Here is a 22,044-nt window from a genome sequence, read left to right as displayed (position 1 = left end):
TAGTGTTATATAGGGTCATAAGGAACATTTTAATTCATTGAAGGTATGGTCAGACTAGAAGAGCAAGGTAGACATGTAAACATTCCAACAATTGATTGGTGTTTTAGTCAGTTTTGTTTTTTCTGATATGACTAAAAGAACAATTGTAGAAGAAGAAAGGTTTATTTTGGGGCTCACAGTTTCAGACATATCAGTCCATAGACTGCAGGCTCCATTCCTTGGGGCATCATGGCAGAAGAGTATGGCAGAGGGAATCAGCTCACATGGTGATCAGAAAGCAGAGAGAAGCCAACTTCACACTCCAGATACAAGTATATACCCCAAAGCCACACCACCAATGCCCCACTTCCTCCAGCCACACCCTACCTGCCTCCAGCCTCCACTCAGTTAATCCCATCAGGGACTAATTCACTGATTAGTTTAAGGCTGTTACAACCTGATCATTTCTCCTCCAAACCTTCTTGCATTGTCTCACACAGGAGCTTTGGGGGGACGCTTCACATCTAAGCCAAACCCTGTGGAGAGGTAAAATGTAATGATACAGAATGCAGGCAAGTTTTAGCTGCCAGTTGCTCTAAAGCCTTCCACAGCCACAGAGGGAATAACAAAAATAATCAAAAAAGTGCAGTTTGTAAATGTAAGCATGAGAGGAGATTTGGGATATCCTCAGCAAGAAAAACTTGTAAATGGAAATACTGTTTTTTACAATTTTTTTTTCTGTAAGGCCATCTCCAAAGCTAGCCAGACACCTAAAAATTATTCTAATAAATACAAGTTCTAAATTGTTATATTCATTGACCCTATAACTATTTCAATAAATCTGTTTGAAAGAAAGCCCCCCAAACACAGATAAGTAAGATACACAAGGATCTTCAAAACGCTTTATTAAATAATGCAATAACAAAACAAAGGATTGACTACAGCCTTGGTTTCCAGTTGTGGAGAAACAGTTGTGAATTAATTGTGACTCTTCCGTTGAGAAGTCATTAAATGATCTTTGTGGACAGCGTTGGGTGATATGGCAACATGCTCATTAGATTAAAGAGGTAGGTTATGAAATTACATGTAGAGCTCAGTTGTATAATGAAAGAAATGATGACAGGAAGAAATAAATATCCACATGGAGACAAGTATGCGCATTGTTACAGGTTTTTTTAAAAATAGTATATATGAATGTATACACACATGTGTGTGTGCTTATGTGTGTGTGTGTATTAGATTTTCTACATTGGTCATGTGCTTCTTTAATAGACAATTGAGAAATAATCATTTCTTCCAAAATGGGGGAAATGGTTATGGGAGAGCCTCAGAAAGGGATGAATCAGGGGCTGGGGATGTGGCTCAAGCGGTAGCGCGCTCGCCTGGCATGCGTGCGGCCCGGGTTCGATCCTCAGCACCACATACCAACAAAGATGTTGTGTCCGCCGAGAACTAAAAAATAAATATTAAAAATTCTCTCTCTCTCTCTCTCTCTCTCTCTCTCTCTCTCTCTCTCTCTCTCTCTCCTCTCTCACTCTCTCTTTAAAAAAAAAAAAAAGGGATGAATCAGTGCACATCATCAGCCTTTTAGAGAAGCTATTGAAAATATAAGCCTTACTGACAGAAGATCCGCAGCATTGCCGTGTGCTGTCACATTAGTGCTGGCTGCTGTTAGCTTTTATTGAGTTGCTCTGGATGCAAATAAACCAGTAGAAGCCTCAGTAAAGATTCTGAAATCTACTGACACATTTGTTTCCTAAGTACTGCCTGTGGAAGAGTATCCTGTGTCTTTGTTGTAAAAGTCATAGCTTTTACGTTTGTCATCCATGGGTGAAGATACAATTTTAACTTTGTTATATTGCATTTGTGTTTAAAACTACCATATTAGCAATTATCACTGCTGCTTCTTTCTTCTTCCTCCTCCTCTCCACCCTCCCCCTTCTTCTTCTTCTGCTTTTTTTTTCCCCTTTAAAGAGATGGGGCTTCACAGTGTTGTCCAAACTGACCTCAAACCTGGGATCAAGAGATCCTTCTGCCTCAGCCTCCCAAGAAACAGGACGAAAGACACATGCCAACGTTCCCACCTTAATTATTGATTCTTTAATTTTGTTCCGATAATTACATATATTTATTCTTTTTTTCCCTCATAGGTACACCATAAGTACAAAATACTAAAGTTATAAAAGAGAAAAAGAAGATTGCTGCTAACATGAATCTGAGCAATACAGCACATTTTGTGCCACATACAAAAAGGTACTGTCCGTAGATTTATGACTTAGCTTTCTCCTAAAAACTGGGAGTGGATTGTGGATTCTATGATGAATTTTTTATTAACTTTGTAAGAAAAATGTGAAGTGAAGTAAGAATATAAATCGACATAAAACGTACTCTTTTTTTAACAATGTTTGTTTCAGATTATTTCCATATCAATTTTTCATCCTTTTCAGGCACAACTTACAAAATGGGAAATTACTTAGTTAAAAGAAATGGTCTTACTTAAAGTTTCTTGATTTCTGTTATCAAGAAGTGTTCTCTAGAAATATGTATGTGTGTATCCATTTTTTGTTGATATTGTTTTATATAAATGGTGTCTATATTTGTCAGCTTCCCATTACTATAGTGAAATACTTGAAATAATCAACTTATAAAGAGAAAAGGTTTCTTTTGTCTCACAGTTATGGAGCCTTCAGTCCATGCTGTCTTAGCCCCCTTGCTTTGGGTGCGTGGCAAGGCAGCACATCATGGCGGAAGCTCGTGGTAGTGCACACCTACTTACTTCATCACCAGGAAACGAGAGTGAATGAGGAAGAGGGGTGTGGTCCCATAGTCCCCTTCAAGGGCATTCCCCCAGTGAGTTAAAGACCTCCCACTAGGCCCCACCTCTTAAAGATCCCCCCCCCCAGCAGTACCACGATGGGGAACAAGCTTTTGACTCATGGGCCTTTGGGGACATTCAGAACATAGCAGTTTCATATCACTTTTCCTCTAATTACAGAATTACAGGGCTTTCAAAAATTTTTTTAATACAGATAAGCAAAAAAAGAATTAAAAATTTACTAAAAACCGAAATACTTACTTCAGATAAAACACAGGTGGCTAAGAAATCGAGATGTGTAGATTAAAGAAGCCACATGTCCCATCTCCACTGTCACAGCCTTTCTGTGTGCCACCTGCTTACACCCCATCTCTTTTGCTAAAACAAAATAAACAACAACAACAAAAAAAAACTGCCTTGTACACATTCCCAAAAGGGCACTACTGAGCTGAAGGACTTGCCCATACTATACTTTCAGCAATGCGTTAAAGTGACTGTTTCCTTATGTTCTTGCCAAAACATTTATTCTTTTTTTTCCTATTATTTTGCCAATTTGGTAGGTGAAATAAGATGTCTTATTATATTAACTTTTACTTGTTTGATTACTAGTGAAGTTACATGTATTACATATCATTAGTGACCACAGATATATATTTTTCTTTTCTTTATTGGTTGTTCAAAACATTACAAAGCTCTTGACATATCATATTTCATACATTTAGATTCAAGTGGGTTATGAACTCCCATTTTTACCCCAAATACAGATTGCAGAATCACATCGGTTACACATCCACAATTTTACATAATGCCCTATTAGTAACTGTTGTATTCTGTTACCTTTCCTATCCTCTACTATCCTCCCTCCCCTCCCCTCCCATCTTCTCTCTCTACCCCATCTACTGTAATTCATTTCTCTCCTTGTTTAATTTCCCATTCCCCTCACAACCTCTTATATGTAATTTTGTATACCAATGAGGGTCTCCCTTCATTTCCATGCAATTTCCCTTTTCTCTCCCTTTCCCTCCCACCTCATGTCTCTGTTTAATGTTAATCTTTTCTTCCTGCTCTTCTTCCCTGCTCTGTTCTTAGTTGCTCTCATTATATCAAAGAAGACATTTGGTATTTGTTTTTTAGGGATTGGCTAGCTTCACTAAGCATAATCTGCTCTAATGCCATCCATTTCCCTGCAAATTCCATGATTTTGTCATTTTTAGTGCTGCGTAATACTCCATGGTGTATAAATGCCACATTTTTTTTTATCCATTCATCTATTGAAGGGCATATGGGTTGGTTCCACAGTCTAGCAATTGTGAATTGTGCTGCTATGAACATCGATGTGGCAGTGTGCCTGTAGTACGCTCTTTTAAGGTCTTCAGGGAATAGTCTGAGAAGGGCAATAGCTGGGTCAAATGGTGGTTCCATTCCCAGCTTTCCCAGGAATCTCCATACTGCTTTCCAAATTGGCCGCACCAGTTTGCAGTCCCACCAGCAATGTACAAGAGTACCCTTTTCCCCATATCCTCACCAGCACTTGTTGTTTGACTTCATAATGGCTGCCAATCTTACTGGAGTGAGATGGTATCTTAGGGTGGTTTTGATTTGCATTTCTCTGACTGCTAGAGATGGTGAGCATTTTTTCATGTACTTGTTGATTGATTGTATGTCCTCCTCTGAGAAGTGTCTGTTCAGGTCCTTGGTCCATTTGTTGATTGGGTTATTTGTTGTCTTATTGTCTAATTTTTTGAATTCTTTGTATACTCTGGATATTAGGGCTCTATCTGAAGTGTGAGGAGTAAAAATTTGTTCCCATGATGTAGGCTCCCTATTTACCTCTCCTATTGTTTCTCTTGCTGATAAAAAACTTTTCAGTTTAAGTAAGTCCCATTTGTTGATTCTTGTTATTAACTCTTGTGCTATGGGTGTCCTATTAAGGAATTTGGAGCCCGACCCCACAATATGTAGATCGGAGCCAACTTTTTCTTCTATCAGATGCAGAGTCTGTGATTTGATATCTAGCTTCTTGATCCACTTTGAGTTAACTTTTGTGCATGGCGAGAGGAGGGGATTCAGTTTCATTTTGTTGCATGTGGATTTCCAGTTTTCCCAGTACCATTTGTTGAAGATGCTATCCTTCCTCCATTGCATGCTTTTAGCTCCTTTTTCAAATATAAGATAGTTGTAGCTTTGTGGATTAGTCTCTGTGTCCTCTATTCTGTACCATTGGTCCACCCGCCTGTTTTGGTACCAGTACCATGCTGTTTTTGTTACTATTGCTCTGTAATATAGTTTGAAATCTGGTATCGCTATACCGCCTGATTCACACTTCCTGCTTAGAATTGCTTTTGCTATTCTGGGTCTTTTATTTTTCCATATGAATTTCATGATTGCTTTATCTATTTCTACAAGAAATGCCGTTGGGATTTTGATTGGCATTGCATTAAACCTATAGAGAGCTTTTGGTAATATCGCCATTTTGATGATGTTAGTTCTGCCTATCCATGAACAGGGTATATTTTTCCATCTTCTAAGATCTTCTTCTACTTCTCTTTTTAGGGTTCTGTAGTTTTCATTGTATAAATCTTTCACCTCTTTTGTTAGGTTGATTCCCAAGTATTTTATTTTTTTTGAGGTTATTGTGAATGGAGTGTTTTTCCTCATTTCCATTTCAGAAGTTTTGTCACTGATATACAGAAATGCCTTTGATTTATGCGTGTTGATTTTATATCCTGCCACTTTGCTGAATTCATTTATTAGTTCTAGTAGTTTTTTTGTAGACCCTTTTGGGTCTTCTAGGTATAGAATCATGTCATCCGCAAATAGTGATAATTTAAGTTCTTATTTTCCTATTTTTATGCCTTTAATTTCTTTCGTCTAATTGCTCTGGCCAGTGTTTCGAGAACTATATTGAATAGAAGTGGTGAGAGAGGGCATCCCTGTCTTGTTCCAGATTTTAGAGGGAATGCCTTCAATTTTTCTCCATTCAGAATGATGCTAGCCTGAGGCTTAGCATAGATAGCTTTTACAATGTTGAGGCAAGTTCCTGTTATACCTAGTTTTTCTAATGTTTTGAACATAAAGGGATGCTGTACTTTGTTGAATGCTTTTTCTGCATCTATCGAGATGATCATATGGTTCTTATCTTTAAGTCTATTGATGTGGTGAATAACATTTATTGATTTCAGTATATTGAACCATCCTTGCATCCCAGGGATGAATCCTACTTGATCATGGTGCACAATTTTTTTGATGTGCCTTTGTATCTGATTCGCCAGAATTTTATTGAGGATTTTTGCATCTAGGTTCATCAGAGATATTGGTCTGTAGTTTTCTTTCTTTGAGGTGTCTTTGTCTGGTTTCGGAATCAGGGTGATGTTGGCCTCATAGAATGAATTTGGCAGAGCTTCCTCTTTTTCTATTTCCTGAAATAACCTGAAAAGTATTGGTATTAATTCTTCTTTAAAGGTTTTGTAAAACTCCGCTGTATACCCATCCGGTCCTGGGCTTTTCTTGGTTGGTAGTCTTTTGATTGCTTCTTCTATTTCATCCATTGATATTGGTCTGTTTAAATTGTGTGTATCCTCCTGACTCAGTCTGGGCAAATCATATGACTTAAGAAATTTATCGATGTCTTCAGCATCTTCTATTTTATTGGAATATAGGTTTTCAAAATAATTTCTAATTGTCTTCTGTATTTCTGTAGCATCTGTTGTGATATTGCCTTTCTCATCCCGTATGTTAGTAATTTGAGTTCTCTCTTTTTCAAAGAACCAACTTTTAGTTTTGTTAATTTTTTCAATAGTTTCTTTTGTTTCAATTTCATTGATTTCCACTCTGATTTTAATTATTTCTTGCCTTCTGCTACATTTGCTGTTGTTTTGCTCTTCCTTTTCTAGGGCTTTGAGATGAAGTGTGAGCTCATTTATTTGTTGGTTTTTCCTTTTTTTGAGGAATGACCTCCAGGTGATGAATTTCCCTCTTACAACTGCTTTCATTGTGTCCCATAGATTCCGATATGTTGTGTCTGTATTTTCATTTATCTCTAAGAATTTTTTGTTTTCCTCCTTTATGTCTTCTGTAACCCATTGATCATTCAGTAACATATTGTTCATTTTCCATGTGATGTAGGATTTTTCCTTCCTTCTTTTATCATTGATTTCCAGTTTCATTCCATTATGATCAGATAAAATGCATGGTATTATCTCGACCCCTTTATATTTACTGAGGGTTGCCCTATGGCATAATATATGGTCTGTTTTTGAGAAGGATCCATGTGCTGCTGAGAAAAAAGTATACCACTTGATGATGGTTGATACATTCTATATATGTCAGTTAAGTCTAGGTTATTGATTGTGCTATTGAGTTCTATAGTTTCTTTATTCAACTTTTGTTTGGAGGATCTGTCCAATGGTGAGAGAGGTGTGTTGAAGTCACCCATAATTATTGTGTTGTGGTCTATTTGATTCTTGAACTTGAGGAGAATTTGTTTTATGAACGTCGCAGCACCATTATTTGGTGCATAAATATTGATAACTGTTATGTCTTGTTGGTGAATGGTTCCTTTTAACAGTATATAATGTCCTTCCTTATCCCTTTTGATTAACTTAGTCTTGAAGTCGATTTTATTTGATATGAGGATGGCCACCCCTGCTTGCTTACGAGGACCGTGTGCGTGGTATATTTTTTCCCAACCTTTCACCTTCAGCCTGTGTATGTCTTTTCCAATCAGATGTGTCTCCTGGAGGCAGCATATTGTTGGATTTGTTTTTTTAATCCATGTTACCAGCCTGTGTCGCTTTATTGGAGAGTTTAAGCCATTAACGTTTAGAGTTACTATTGATATATGGTTTGTACTGCCAGCCATGTTTGATTATTTATCTTTTTTTTTTAAATTTAGTTTGTTTCTCCATGATTAGCTCCCCCCCCCACCCTCTGTCATTACCAAGGCACTTCCCACTGATGGTTTTGGTTGTTGTTTTTCATTTCTTCCTCGTATAGTGCTTTGCTCAAGACACTTTGCAATGCTTGTTTTCTGGTTGCAAATTCTTTTAGCTTTTGTTTATCATGAAAGATTTTTATTTCGTTGTCGTACCTGAAGCTTAATTTTGCTGGATACAGAATTCTTGGTTGGCATCCATTGTCTTTCAGTGTTTGAAATATGTTGTTCCAGGATCTTCTCGCTTTCAGCATCTGTGATGAAAAATCCGTTGTTAACCTTATTGGTTTACCCCTAAATGTAATCTGCCTCCTTTCCCTTGTAGCTTTTAATATTTTCTCTTTGTTCTGTATTTTGGCTATCTTCATAACAATGTGTCTTGGCGTTGGTCTACTGTGATTTTGTGTGCTCGGTGTCCTGTATGCATCTACAATTTGTATATCCGTTTCCTTTTTTATTTCTGGAAAGTTTTCTGTAATTATTTCATTCAGCAGGTTACTCATTCCCTTTGTTTGAATCTCTGTGCCTTCCTCTATCCCGATGACTCGTAAGTTTGGTTTTTTTATGTTATCCCATATCTCTTGGATGTTTTTCTCGTGATTTTTTACCAGCCTTTCTGAGTTGGCTAGACTCTTTCAAAGATGATATATTTTGTCTTCATTATCTGACGTTCTGGCTTCTACTTGCTCCATTCTGTTATTGATACTCTCAATTGAGTTTTTAATTTGGTTTATCGTTTCCTTCATTTCTAGAATTATTGTTTGATTTTTTTATAATCTCTATCTCCTGATAAAGATGCTTAACTTCTTCTTTTATCTGTTTATGTAATTCATTTTCAATGTGTTCTTTCACTGTTTGGATTTGCTGTCTCGTATCCTCTTTAAGGTTCCATTCCATTTGTCTAAGGTATTCCTTGAGTTCTTTATATGACCATTTTTCTGATGGCTCTAGGTCCTCCTGAATATTTAGGCTGTCCTTCATTGTTTGTGGTTCTTTTCTTCCTTGCTTTTTTATGCTGCTCATGTTACTTCTTGTTCTGTTTGACTACTGAGTTACTGTTTACTCTTATAAATTTATTTGATGCTTGGGAGGAAAGATATTAGAAGGGAAGGGAAGAAGTCACTAAAGAGAATGAGAGTAGGCAGGTAGAATTCAAGGAAAGGGCAATAAGAAAATTGAAAAGAAATGAAAAGACAAAAGAGAAAAAATAGAAAATAAAGAAAGAAAGAAAAAAAAATTTTAAATAATAATGATAATAAAAAAATGAAAATTAAAATTTAAAAAAATAATAATAATAAAATTTAAAAAATTAAAAACATTTAAAAAAGATAAAGAACAACAACAAAAAAAGAAAATGAAAGAAAAAAACCCAAATTAAAAAAAAATAATAATAATACTAATAATAAATGCAGTCATAGAGTTCGATTAACTTCTCTTCCAGTAGGTGGAGCTGTGCCCACTGGGCCAAGCTTCTCCTCTCAATAGGTGGGAACCAATCACTGTGCAGCAGCTCTTCCTCCCAGACTCGGCGGGTCTCCAATCCTGAGTGCCTAGGGCCTTCTCTTATGTTTCCTCAAGCCAGGCCCCACTCACCTGTGACGCTCACCACAATAATGGCTACACGCCAGGTCTGCTGCTCCTGGGAGCCCTGTTTTCATGAACGCCTGGGCACACTCTCCCTGTTTGCCTCCCTCAGACCCTAAGTTTGTAGAGCTTGGGGCTGAGAACCCCCAGCGAAATTGCTTGCCCTCCGGTAGCCACGCCCCCGGTAGCTGGTGCAAGAGACCTCAGTTGTCGGCACTGGTTGGAGCGGTAGCCAGGAGTTCCGCGCCACGAGTCCCGCGCCACTCCTGATTCCCTCGGTCTGGCTATCACGAAGAGCTGGGAGGGGCCCTTACGGGAGAGCTGGGAGGAGCCCTTAAGGTTTCCCCGCTGTGTGGAGAGGGATGGCTAGGGGATGTCGCCGCTGGTTTCAATGAAGTTATCTCCTCTGCCCATGATGTCAGTTCTCTGCCATGGTGGTATCCCATGCAAATGGTGACCGTTCGTTCCCTTTGCCGGGTGACCAATGCAACGGGTGGGTCCTGTCTCTCCCAAGCCCCGTTTCAATCCTGTGGCCACTGCCTATGAAGGCTCGGTTGTCTTTTACCTCTGTAAGTTCAGAAGGGCCGACCAGTTATTTCAGCGGGATCGTTAGTGCTGAGTCACGAGAAGCAGGCAAACCGGAGCTTGAATGCAGCCAATCCAGGCTCGGTGTGTGTTCTGAGAGGCCCAAACTGTTCGCCCCAGATCTACGTCAGCTCTGCATTGCCTAGTGATCCTGAGCAAACAGCATTTAGACAGTTTACGACTCCCTATGCCCGCGCAGCTGAAGAGGTCAGAGACTTGATCTCTCCGCGCCTGCCGCCATGTTGGATCTCCCCTTTTCCTTCTATAAGCTCTTCAAAATGTCAGGTATTTTGGTCACAGTGATGTAAAAGCTGACCAGTGTGGTTCCTGTTCCCTTCCACACCATAGCTTCATCAATGCTGCAGTGTTACCAGATCTTAGTAGCCGAGAAAACCAGCAGATTTCTGACCGCAGGTAGGGTCCAATGGTTCCAGAGGTAACAGCCACATGTGTGAGGCAAGATATCCTGGACTCCCACAGCACCATGGGGCATGTCCATCCAGCTACACCACACAGCTACAAAATCAGATATATTTTTTTTAATTTCCTGTTTAATTCTTTTTAGTTTTGTTTTTTTTTTTTTAAGAGAGAGAGAGAGAATATTTATTTCTTAGTTTTTGGCAGATACAACATCTTTGTTTGTATGTGGTGCTGAGCATCGAACCTGGGCCTCACGCATGCCAGGCAAGCACACTACCACTTGAGCTACATCCCCAGCCCCTTCTTTTGAGTTTGTTGATGTGTATGTATGTGCTCACCTCTCAGGTGTTAAGAATAACTTTTAACTGGCACATAGTTTTCAGGAATTCCTCCCACTTTATTTGCATATACACACACACATATAATTCTATATGAAAGTGTTATCAAATATAATAATAAAATAAAAAAATAATAAACACATTCATCACTCAAAAGCTTCTTCTTGCCCCTTTTAATCTCTCCTTCCTAGCTCTTCTCAAACCCACCCTGTCCCTAGGCAATCAGTATGTGCTTTCTGTCACTATAGTATTTCCTATAAATGATATCATAAAGTATATACTTGGTTTTGTATGACTTCTTTCACTCAGCATATTTATTTTGAGACCCACCCATGTTGCAGCATGTATTAATAGTTCATTTTATTGCCGAGTTACATTCCATTGTCTGCATATACCATAGATTGTTTATATATTCATTTGTTGATAGACATTTGGGCTGTTTCCAGTTTCAGCATTAAAAATAATGCTGCTGTGAACATTTATGTACAGGACTTTATAAAGATATATGCTCTTATTTTTCTTGGGTAAATCCCTAAAAGTGGAAGGGCTACATCATATGATAGGTGCATGAATAACTTTTTAAGATACTAGAAAACTGTTTTTCCAAAGTGTTTGTACTGTTTTACATTCCCACTGGCAGTGTGTGAGAGATCCAGTTACTTCACATCCCTGCCAACACCTGATATGGTCAGTTCTTTTATTATTAGCCATTCTAATAGGTATGTAGTAGTAGTCTCATTTTAGTTTTAATTTGCATCTCCTAAGAAGTAATGATGGTAAGTACCTTTCTCTTGCCATTCACTTATCTTCCTTGGTGAAGTACTTATTCAAATATGTTGCCCAGTTTAAAATGGGCTATTTTCTTACTATTGAGTTTTGAGGTTTCTTTATATTTTTAAGCCCTTTATGAGATATGTTTTGCAAACATTTTTTCCCAGTATGTTGCTTGTCTTTTCATTAAGCATCTTTCAAAAAAACAGGCATTTTTAATTTTGATGAAGTCTAGTTTATCAGGGTTTCTTTTATGATTCCTGCTTTTGTTTTTGATGTCAAGGTAACAGCCCTCACAGAAAGAGTCCTAGGAGCTTTTTCTCTTTTTCTGTTTTTTGGGAGAGTCATGTAGAATTGGTTTCTCTCTTAGATTTTGGTATCTAAGAGATACCAAAATCACAGATGAAAGCCTGGAGTTTTCTTTGTGGGAAGATTTTAAATTAAAAATTCAATTACTTTAATAGATACAGGGTCAAGCAGATTTTCTGTTTCTTCTGAGTAAACTATGGCAGTTTGTATCTGTCTGTCTGTCCCCCCACCGTCTTTTATATTTGTCCATTTTATCTAAGTTGTTGAATTTATTTGTATAGCATTGTTCATGGTAGTCCCTGATTACCCTTCTGGAATCTGCACCAATGTCACCTCTCTCCTTCCTGATATTGGTAATTTGCATTTTCTGATGTTTTTACTCTGATGAGTCTGGTAAGAGATTTATAAATACGATTCTTTTTCTCACTCGGCTTTGCATTTATTGAATTTTTTCTCTTTTGTATTTTTTTATTTCATTGATTTCTGCCTTAATCTTTATTATTTCCTTTCTCTGCTTACTTTGTTTAATTTGCTCTTTGTCTCGAGATTTTTTTTAATAATGGAAGCTGAAGTCATTAATTTGAGACCTTTATTCTTTTCTAAGACCAGAGTTTAGTGCTATACATTTTCCTCTTAAGTTCTGTTTTATCAGCATCATACAATTATTTATTTATTTATTTTTTTGGTGGTGCTAGGGATTGAACCCAGGGCCTTATACATGCAAGGCAAGGCTCTACCTACTGAGCTAAATCCCCAGCCCACATCATACAAATTTTGATACAATGTACTTGCACTTTCATTCAGATCAAATTATATCCTGATTTCTATTTTGCTTTGTTTTTAGACCCATAGCTTATTTTATTTTTAATTTTTTTAGTTGTTTATTGACCTTTATTTATTTACTTATATGTGGTGCTGAGAATCGAACCTAATGCCTCACACATACTAGGCAAAGGCTCTACCAAATGAGCCACAACCCTAGCCCAACATAACTTATTTTAAATTGTGTTATTAATTTTGATATATCTGGGATTTTTCAGATGTCTACCTATTTATTTCTAATCTAAAATCTGCTATACTCACAGAATATATTAATATGTCTTAAATTATTTTAATTTATTAAGTATTGTTTTGTGGCCCAGAATATGCCATTCCTTAGTAAATTTTCTGTATGCCTTTGAAAAAGAAGATGTATTATGATATCGTTGGGTAGCATATCACACATATCAGGTAACCAAAATGGCTGATAGTTTTGGGGCTGGGGTTGTGGCTCAGTGGTAAAGTGCTCGCTTAGGTGTGAGGCCCTGAGTTCAATCCTCAGCACCACATAAAAATAAACAAATAAAATAAAGGTATTGTGTTCAATTACAACAAAAAAAAATTATTAAAAAAGAAATGGCTTATAGTTTTGTTTCAGTCTTCTATAGCCTTACTAATTTTCTGTCTACTTCTATCAATTACTGAGAGCAGGATATTGAAATCTCCAACTATAATAATGAATTTGTCTATTTCTCCTTGTAGTTAAAACAGTTTTTAATCACATATTTTAAAGCCCTTAGGTGCACAAACATTTAATATCATTGTGTTCTATTTTAGGGAGATGGGGGGGGACTGGGAATTTAAGCCAGAGGTGCTTTTACAATGAGCCTCCTCTGGGGCCCTTTTTATTTTTTATTATGATAGTCTCACTAAGTTGCTGAGGCTGGCCTCAAACTTGGATTCTCTTGCCTTAGTCTCCTAAATCACTGGGAATATAGGTATGTGCCAGCACACCTGGCTGTTATGTCCTCTTGATGAGTCAATCAATTTATCATTATGAAATTACCTTCATTATCAATACTAATATACTTTGAAATCTACTTTATCTAAACATCAGTTCATCCCATTCTTCTTTGATTAGTTTCTGTTTTTCTGTATCCTTTTACTTTTGGCTTATTTGTGTCTTTTTTAAGTGTGTATACTATATATAAAAACATATGCATATATAAATACATATGTGCGTATTTATACAACCAACTGATATTATGCCACTTCACTGTCATATAACAATTTCACAACACCATATTTCAATTTTTCTCCTCTCACACTTTGTGCTAACGTACAATTACTTCTACATATGCCCTAACCTTCACACTGTTGTTATTTTTGTTTAAATATTCAATCGTATTATAAAGAAATTTAAATAATGGGAAAATCTGATATACTTAAGCAAATATTTACCACATTTGCTGCTTTCATTCTTTTATGTAGATCTATATTTCTCCTAGTATGGTTTTCCTTCTGTCCAAAGGACTTATTTTAACATTTCCTGTAGTTCATGCTTTCAAGTCATGAATTCTTTCAACATTTGTATATCCTAAAGCCTTTATTGTGACTTCTTCTTTTTTTTTAATATTTATTTTTTAGTTGTAGTCGGACACAGTACCTTTCTTTTTATTTATTTATTTTTATGTGGTGCTGAGGATCGAACCCAGGCATCCCACATGCTAGGCCAGCGCTCTACCGCTTGAGCCACAACCCCAGCCCACTGGGACTTCTTTTTTCAAAGATATTTTCAGTGTGTATAGAATTCTAGTTTGGCAAGTTTTTTTTTTTTTTATTTCAACACTTTAGGAATATTGTTCTACTGTCTTTTCATTTGTAATATTTATAACACTACCATCATTGTTGCCTTTGTTCCTCTGTGCATGACATCTTTTTTTTCCACCTCTGGCTACTTGTTTTATGACTGTATCATAAGTTCCAAACAATTTATGATGATGTGCCTCTGTGTAATTTTCTTCATGTTTCTTGTGTGTGAGTTTCATATACATTGTGGATATGGGGGGGTTGTGATCATCCAATTTGTAAAATTTCCCATTGTTATTTCTTCAAATAATTTTTCTCCTGAGTATGGTGGCTCACGCCTGTAATCCCAGCAGCTTGGGAGGCTGAAGCAGAAAGATCACAAGTTCAAAACCAGCCTTAGCAATTTAATGAGATCCTATCTCAAAACAAAAAATAAAAAAGTTGGGGTGTAGCTCAGTGATAAGCACCCCTGAGTTCAGTCCCAAGTACGGAGGTAGACAGGTAGGTAGGTAGGTAGGTAGATGTTTTTTTTTTTTTTTTCCTGTCCTGACATCTCTGTCCTCTCCTTCAGGGACTCTAATGAGACATATACTAAGCTGTTTGAAGGTGGTCCACAAGTCACTGATGTTCTGATTTGTTTTTCTTTGTTTTGTTAGTACTTTTTTTCCATATATGTCATTTTGGATAGTTTCTATTACTAGGTCTTCAAGTTCACTAACTGTTTTTTTCTGCCAAGTCTCATCTGCTATTCATTTCATGCTGTATATTTTTCTTCTCAGACATTTTATTATAGCTTTTGCCTCTAGAGATTTGACTCTCTTTATTTCTTATATATCTCTATTTTACATGTTTAATATTTTCTCTAAATTCATATATATATATATATATATATATATATATAATATAGTTATAATAAATATTTTAATGTCCTCACACTGGTTTCAATTATTTTTCTCCTCATTATGAGTCATATTTTCCTACTTCCTTATTTACCTGTTTTGTTGGGTTTTTTTGATAGTGGAGGTTTAATCCAGAAACATCTTTTTCTTTTTCTTTTTTTTTTTTTTTTTGAGATAGGAGCTCACTCAATTGACAAGTTGCTGAGGCTGGCCTCCAACTTGCAAACCTCCTACTTTCGACTCCCAATTTACTGAGATTACGGGCCTTTGCCATTGCATCTGGTATTGCCTTGTAATTTTTTTTTAATGTTAAACATTATGAATTTCACCTTTTTGGATATTGGATATAGTTATTTGTTTTTGAGATTTATTCTGAGGTATAGTTATTTGAAAGTATTTGGTCCTTTTAAGTTTTACTTTCAAAATTTGTTTGACATCACATGGCAGCATTGAGTCTAAGGTGAATTTTCCACTACAAAGGCAAACACAGATTCTGAGTAGAGAATTTCCCATGAACTTAGGAGATTTCGTGTTCTGGTTGGTAGAAATAAGTACGGGGCACAGCCCTTAGTGAGCTATAGGTGCTGCTTCCCTTGTCCCCTTTCAGTTGGCATTTTCCTGGACCAGGGTACTTTCCGGGGCTGCTCTAATCAGTACTCAGCTGAAGACCAGAGGGGAACCTTCTGCATATCTCCAGCCTCTTTCTGTGCTGCTGTCTTCTGCAAACTCCAGCTACCTTGCTCACCCTGGGCCCTCATCTGTCTCTTCAACTCGGGGAGTCCCCCAGACTCCACCTGGACTCCTTCTTTCTCTGGGATGGCCTGAAGACTCTCCCAGGGCACGAAGCTGAGACAGTCCTGGCTCTCTCTCATCGCTGACTTCTCTTGTCAGGGATTATCGTCCTTCTTGGCTAATAGCCATTATCTTGAAATACCATCATTCATATGTTTGATCCAGTATGTAGATGATTCTTGTGCCAGATGATAAATCTGGTCTCCATTAATCCATCTTGGCCAGAAGCAGAAGTCCCTTTGTTATAGTTTTTAAAAGAAGTTATTAGTTTTATGTAGTCACACTTATTGATTTTAGTTTATGATTTTTTGCTGCTGGTATGTTGTTTAGTAATTAGAAATTCACTGGTAATTTTTCTAGAAGTTTTTGATAGTCTCTTTTTCACATTTAGATGTTTATTTTAGAGTATAACATACTCATCTGTTTTTCCCCAAATGATTGTCCACAGGACTTTAATTTTATTCACATCTAAGTCAAAATATTCAGAAGTTTAAAATGCCCTTCAGTGATTTAAAAAAAAAATAGTTCTCATAAACTTAATTCGTAGCTCTTTCTGTTTTTCTTAAAGGCAATCTCATAATTTGCCTTTTGGGTATGGGCTCCAAAAAGGCCCCTCATTGATTTCATCCATTGTTTCTCTTTTCTCTTCTCAAACAGTGAACACAAGCACTTTTGGAGTTTTTATTTGGAGCTTTTAGGTTTAACATTCTTTTCCAGCAGACTTGAGGTCCTGACTTTATGCTTGATTCTTGTTGTGTCAGGGACTGGCTGGACAACCGTCCAGGGTGACAGGTGCAGTGCTGGCCAGGGGAATCCTTGTTCCTATTTAAAGCCTCAGTGGCACCCTGTCACCCTCAGGAGAAAGTCCAAATTTCTTAATATGGTTTGAAAGGCCTTTTGTGATCTTTCTTGGCTTCACTCCAGCTTCACGCTCTCTTCTTCCAGCTCTCCCATCATCCCTATGAATGCATTGCATTTATTTTCCCTAAAAAGGCAGGCTTTCCAGTTCTGAGTAAAAAACAGGCTGGGTTAGCCTGTTGTATTCTTATATTTAAAAATATTTGCTTTTTCCTCATAATGTCAATCTATTATAACTATTTTGGTGCTGTTTTAGTTTAATATCTATTACCCTTTTGACACTAAGCCCATAGGAGAGGGACCTCATCCCGACCCAGTAAGGTGTCTGACAAACAACAAGCTCTCAGGAAGTCCTTATTGAATGAAAGAGTAAGTGGACTAGGTGGCTGGGTAGCAGGCTGTTGACCTACACCTGCTAATGACTTAACATATGAAGTAATGTTCATTGTCACTTAAGGTTGCTATGCTACAAGAGAAAAATACCTCTGGGCACTGTCAGTTTTGCTTCTTTAATTAATGACCTTTTTCTCTTCTAGAGTGAAGCCCATTGACTCATGTTTTGAAAAAAATAGTTTTATTGGCCAGTAGCCGGGTTTGCAGCTTAGTTAGCGAGTGAGTCAAGGAAGAGACAAACTATGCTGCTGATAGGTTCAGACGTTGAAATAAAAGGCTATCTGTTGTGGGAGGGAGAGGCTGTTTACAATAAAAAAAATATAAATGAAAACTCACATTTCAGTATTTTTTCAAAAAACAAAGAGAAAGTAAAGGACCTACAACAAATAAATATGTGACTATTAATGAAAAGAAACTCAAAGCATTTTATAAAGCAGTGGAACAACTTGCTTCTTGAAGTGGACATTTAGCATAGTCTCCACATTCTTTGGCATTTCTTCCAGTGGCTAATAAAGAGTTGTCTAGTTCCTCATACTGAGGTATGGAGATATCATATGTCAGTCAAGAGCATGGGCTTTGCTGGATTCAGATCACAGTGGTGAGAAGCACTGGCTTCTGACCATGAGGAAGTAGTTTCACTTCTTAAAGTCTTAGTTTGTTCTATAAAATTAAAATAAAGTCATTATCTTACAAAGATGTTGTAAAGATTAAAGGAGATAATATATGTAAGCTGTTCAGTGTTGTCTGACAACCTAGTACTTAATAAATGTTAGCTGTTATTATTAAAATATTAATTTCATCAAACTGCTTTTTGGGGTACCAAGAATTGAACTCAGGGGCACTCAACCACTGAGCCACATCCCCAGCCCTATTTTGTATTTAGAGACAAGGGTCTTACTGAGTTGCTTAGAGTCTCACTTTTGCTGAGGCTGGCTTTGAACTCAGGATCCTCCTGCCTCAGCCTCCTGAGCTGCTGGGATTACAGGGGTGTGCCACCTCACCTGGCTAATGAATGATTTTAATGAAGTCACACTTATGCAATCATTGCCTCAATTTGAGGACATTTTTAACCTCCTAAAAAGAAAGTCCATACCCTTTAGTTGTCACTTTTCAAACCCCCATTCCTAGATCATCAATAATCTATTTTGTGTCTCTATAGATTTGACTCTTCTGGAAACTTTTAAAATATATATTAATGGGGTTGGGGTTATGGCTCAATGGTAGAGCACTTGCCTAGCATGCATGAGGCACTGGGTTCAATGATCAGCACCACATATAATTAAATAAAATAAAGGTCCATTGACAAGTAAAAAAATTATATATATATATATATATATATATATATATATATATATATATGTATATATATTAATGGAGTCATACAATATGTAGTCTCTTATGATTGCCCTTTTGCATAATGTTTATAGGGTTCATTATGTTATTTATCAATAGTTCATCCTTGTTTTTTAAATTTTTTTTTTTTTTTTAGTTTTAAATGGACACAGTATCTTTGTTTTATTTTTATGTGGTGCTGAGGATGGAACCCAGTGCCTTCCACACATGAGACAAGCAGTCCACCACTGAACCACAACCCCAGCCCAATAGTTCATCCTTTTTATGGCTGGATAATATTTCCATTGTATACGGATATACCACATTTTGTTTATTCATTCACCAGTTAGTGGAAATTTCAGCTGTTTCCACTTTCTGGTTATTATGAATAATGCTGGTATGAGCATTTGTGTGCAATGTTTTTATGTAGACATGTTTTCATTTGCCTTGGGCATATACCTAGGAGTTGAATTTCTGGTTCAAATTCTGACTCAGTGTTTTTAAGTTTTTTCTGATGACTCTGCCATGTTACTTCCCTCCTGCAGTGTGGGAGAGTTCCCATTTCTCCATGCCCTCACCAATACTTATCTGACTTTTTTATTACAGTGGTCCTAGTGAGGATGACAATATGTCATCGTGGTTTTAACTTTCATTTCCCTAATAACTAATGATGGTAAACATCTTTACATGCGTTGATAGACATGTGTGTGTTTCTTGCAGAATTGTCTATTCAGATCTTTTGCCCAGTTTTTTCATTTGGGTTACTTGTCTGATTATTGTAAAACAGAGATGCGTTGTGCACGTGTGTGTGTGTGTGTGTGTGTGTGTGTGTGTGTGTTGCTGGGATTGATCCCAGAGTCTCATGCATGCATGTTTGGAAAGAAGATGCTTCTTTAAAATATATATATATATAAATGTTGTAATTGGACACAATACCTTTATTTTATTTATTTTTAAGTAATGCTGAGGATCAAACTCAGGGCCTCACAGGTGCTAGGCAAGAACTATACTATTGAGCCACAAACCCAGCCCCAAGATACTTCTTAATATTAATTTGTATTTAGGGGCTGGGGTTGTGGCTCAGCAGTATAGCACTCACCTAGCACGTGCAAGGCCCTGGGTTCAATCCTCAGTACCACATAAAAATAAATAAATAAAATAAAGGTATTGTGTTCAATTACAACTAAAAAATAAATATTTAAAAAATATTAATTTGTATTTATATTACCACCAAAGAGTGCTAGACATCATTTAACAGCAAACCTTATTTTTCTACAGGTACTGAAGATCTTTTTTAAAAGTTGTCAATGAGAGCTACGGTTGACTGGGATATCAAAAAGCAAAGCACTTTCAGTACTGGTCATCATGCGTAAAGGGGTACCAAAGGACCCAGAGATTGCTGATCTGTTCTACAAGGATGATCCTGAAGAACTTTTTATTGGTTTGCATGAAATTGGACATGGAAGTTTTGGAGCAGTTTATTTTGTAAGTAATTTTAAAACATATCATTTAGAAAAATCAGATTTAAAAAGTTGGAATTCTACATTTTCTCCACACATACAGCTATTACTTACAAAATATGCTTGTTTTTTTTCAAATTAAATGATGTCTGCTGTCATTTATGGTCATTGTGGAAAAGCTAGTTCCAGAATTTGAGGCCTTCTTCAAGGCAGTGGTGCTACAAGGGAGTTGGAAGCTTGAAGTTGAGCCCTGTGTGGTTCCTCAGCATGCCATGCTCTTTCTGCCTCAGGACCTCTGCACATGCTACCCCGCTCACGCAGGAGACTTCACATTTTATCCCCATCCCCCTCCAGTCCCTGTGCATCCCACAGGTTTCAGCTTGAGTATTACTTCTACAAGACAGCATTTATTCTTCTGTCCACCAAATAATCAGGGCTTTTGCTTATGATCTCCTAACTGTGTTTGTATTTCATTGAATACATCACAGCTGTAATTTTAAAATGGTGTATAAGATTTTATTCATAACTGTTCCTTCTAAATAATATGCATCATGAGAACAGGGGTTATGTCTATTTCATTCATTGTTACATTCCCAGGAACTAATATTTTTTGAGACAAAGTAGGAATTCAATATACACTGGATGGATGGATAGATGGGGTGGGTGGGTGAGGGAGTGGGTAGATAAAGAGTCAGAAATGGGGGCTGGGGTTGTGGCTCAGTGGTAGAGCCCCTGCCTAGCATGTGTGAAGCACTGGGTTCCATCCTCAGCATCACATAAAAATAAATAAGTAAAAGTATTGTGTCCATCTACAACCAGATAAATAAATAATAAAAAAGAGTTGTAAATGGATAAATGAATGAACAGACAGCTATTCAGAGAAATGGATAAAGGCTTGTTGGTGATAGTCATGTCAACATGTTAAGTTGGTATTTTAATTGAAAAGGTACAAAGGTGTCCCCAGTTACATTCCAAGGATGTGACTGTCTCCTGATAATAAAAATGAGAAATAACTGATATGTTAGGGCAGCTCATTTGCCTGAAATTCATTAATTCATTATATAAAATATATTTCTTTAATTAGATAACCTTAGAAGTTTGCTTCATCAAAGTCATGAATGTTTTCTTCAAAGTATTAATCTATTAAAGCAAATAACAAAACAAGTACTGATTACTACCAATTTCTTTTCCAACACTTTTGTCAAATAACTTCTTAAAATCAAGCAGTATTTGACCGTTTGTTTTTAGTGGTCCTTCTTTACATTCTTCTGGTTGGGTGGATTATCATCAGGGGCTTATCATTCCTTCCAGATGAGAATTTATGTACTGCGTGTTCCACTCCTTCCTTTGCTGTAGCTGACTCTTCAGGCCGAGTTTTCCCTGAGCTCTTCCTCCTCCCCTGGGTCTGCACTCAGCATCACGTTCCTTCTCCTCCTTTGTCCTTCTAGATTCAACCCCTATTCAAGTATGTCATCAGGAACTGACTTTCCATGACTGAACAGGGTGATACTTTTTAAGACTCCCTCATTAGTCTTTGATCTTAAAATAACATTGAAGACCCAGTTAAAGTCCTGTCTTCTTTATTCACGTAGATACTTTTTTAAAGGCATTTTTAATTATAAACATATCATACATAAATCAGTGTGCATAATACACGCACATGTATTTCGATATATAATTTAAGGAATAATTAAAAGGTAGGGGCTGGGGTTGTAGCTCAGTGGTAAAGCACTCGCCAAGCACATGGGAGGTTCTGGGTTCGATCCTCAGCATCACATAAAAATAAACAAATAAAATAAAAGGTATTTGTGTCCAAAAACAACTAAAAAGAAAATATATTTCAAAAAAAAGGTAAATCTCAGCCGGGCATGGTGGTGTACGCTGCAGTCCGAGCAACTTGAGAGACTGAGGCAAGAGGATTGAAAGTTCAAGGCCAGCCTCAGCTGCCCAGCAATTTAGCCAGACCCTGCCTCAAAATAAAAAAATAAAAAGGAATGGGAGTATAGCT

General features: G+C 37.0%; 1 protein-coding gene across 3 annotated transcripts in view; it reads left to right on the top strand.

The window, feature by feature from the left end:
* Taok3 (TAO kinase 3) overlaps positions 1–22,044 on the top strand; it is a 188,705-nt gene that overhangs the window by 86,279 nt on the left and 80,382 nt on the right. For all 3 annotated transcript variants that reach the window (XM_026403416.2, XM_026403415.2, XM_077795569.1), the window contains 2 exons: positions 2,130–2,232; positions 19,855–20,061. In XM_026403416.2, the coding sequence (XP_026259201.1) occupies positions 19,942–20,061 (120 nt within the window). In that variant the 5' untranslated portion in view covers positions 2,130–2,232; positions 19,855–19,941. The remainder of the gene's footprint in view (positions 1–2,129; positions 2,233–19,854; positions 20,062–22,044) is intronic.

Source organism: Urocitellus parryii, chromosome 3, assembly GCF_045843805.1.
Source record: "Urocitellus parryii isolate mUroPar1 chromosome 3, mUroPar1.hap1, whole genome shotgun sequence".
Taxonomy (NCBI): domain Eukaryota; kingdom Metazoa; phylum Chordata; class Mammalia; order Rodentia; family Sciuridae; genus Urocitellus; species Urocitellus parryii.
This window is presented reverse-complemented; position numbering and strand designations above follow the sequence as displayed.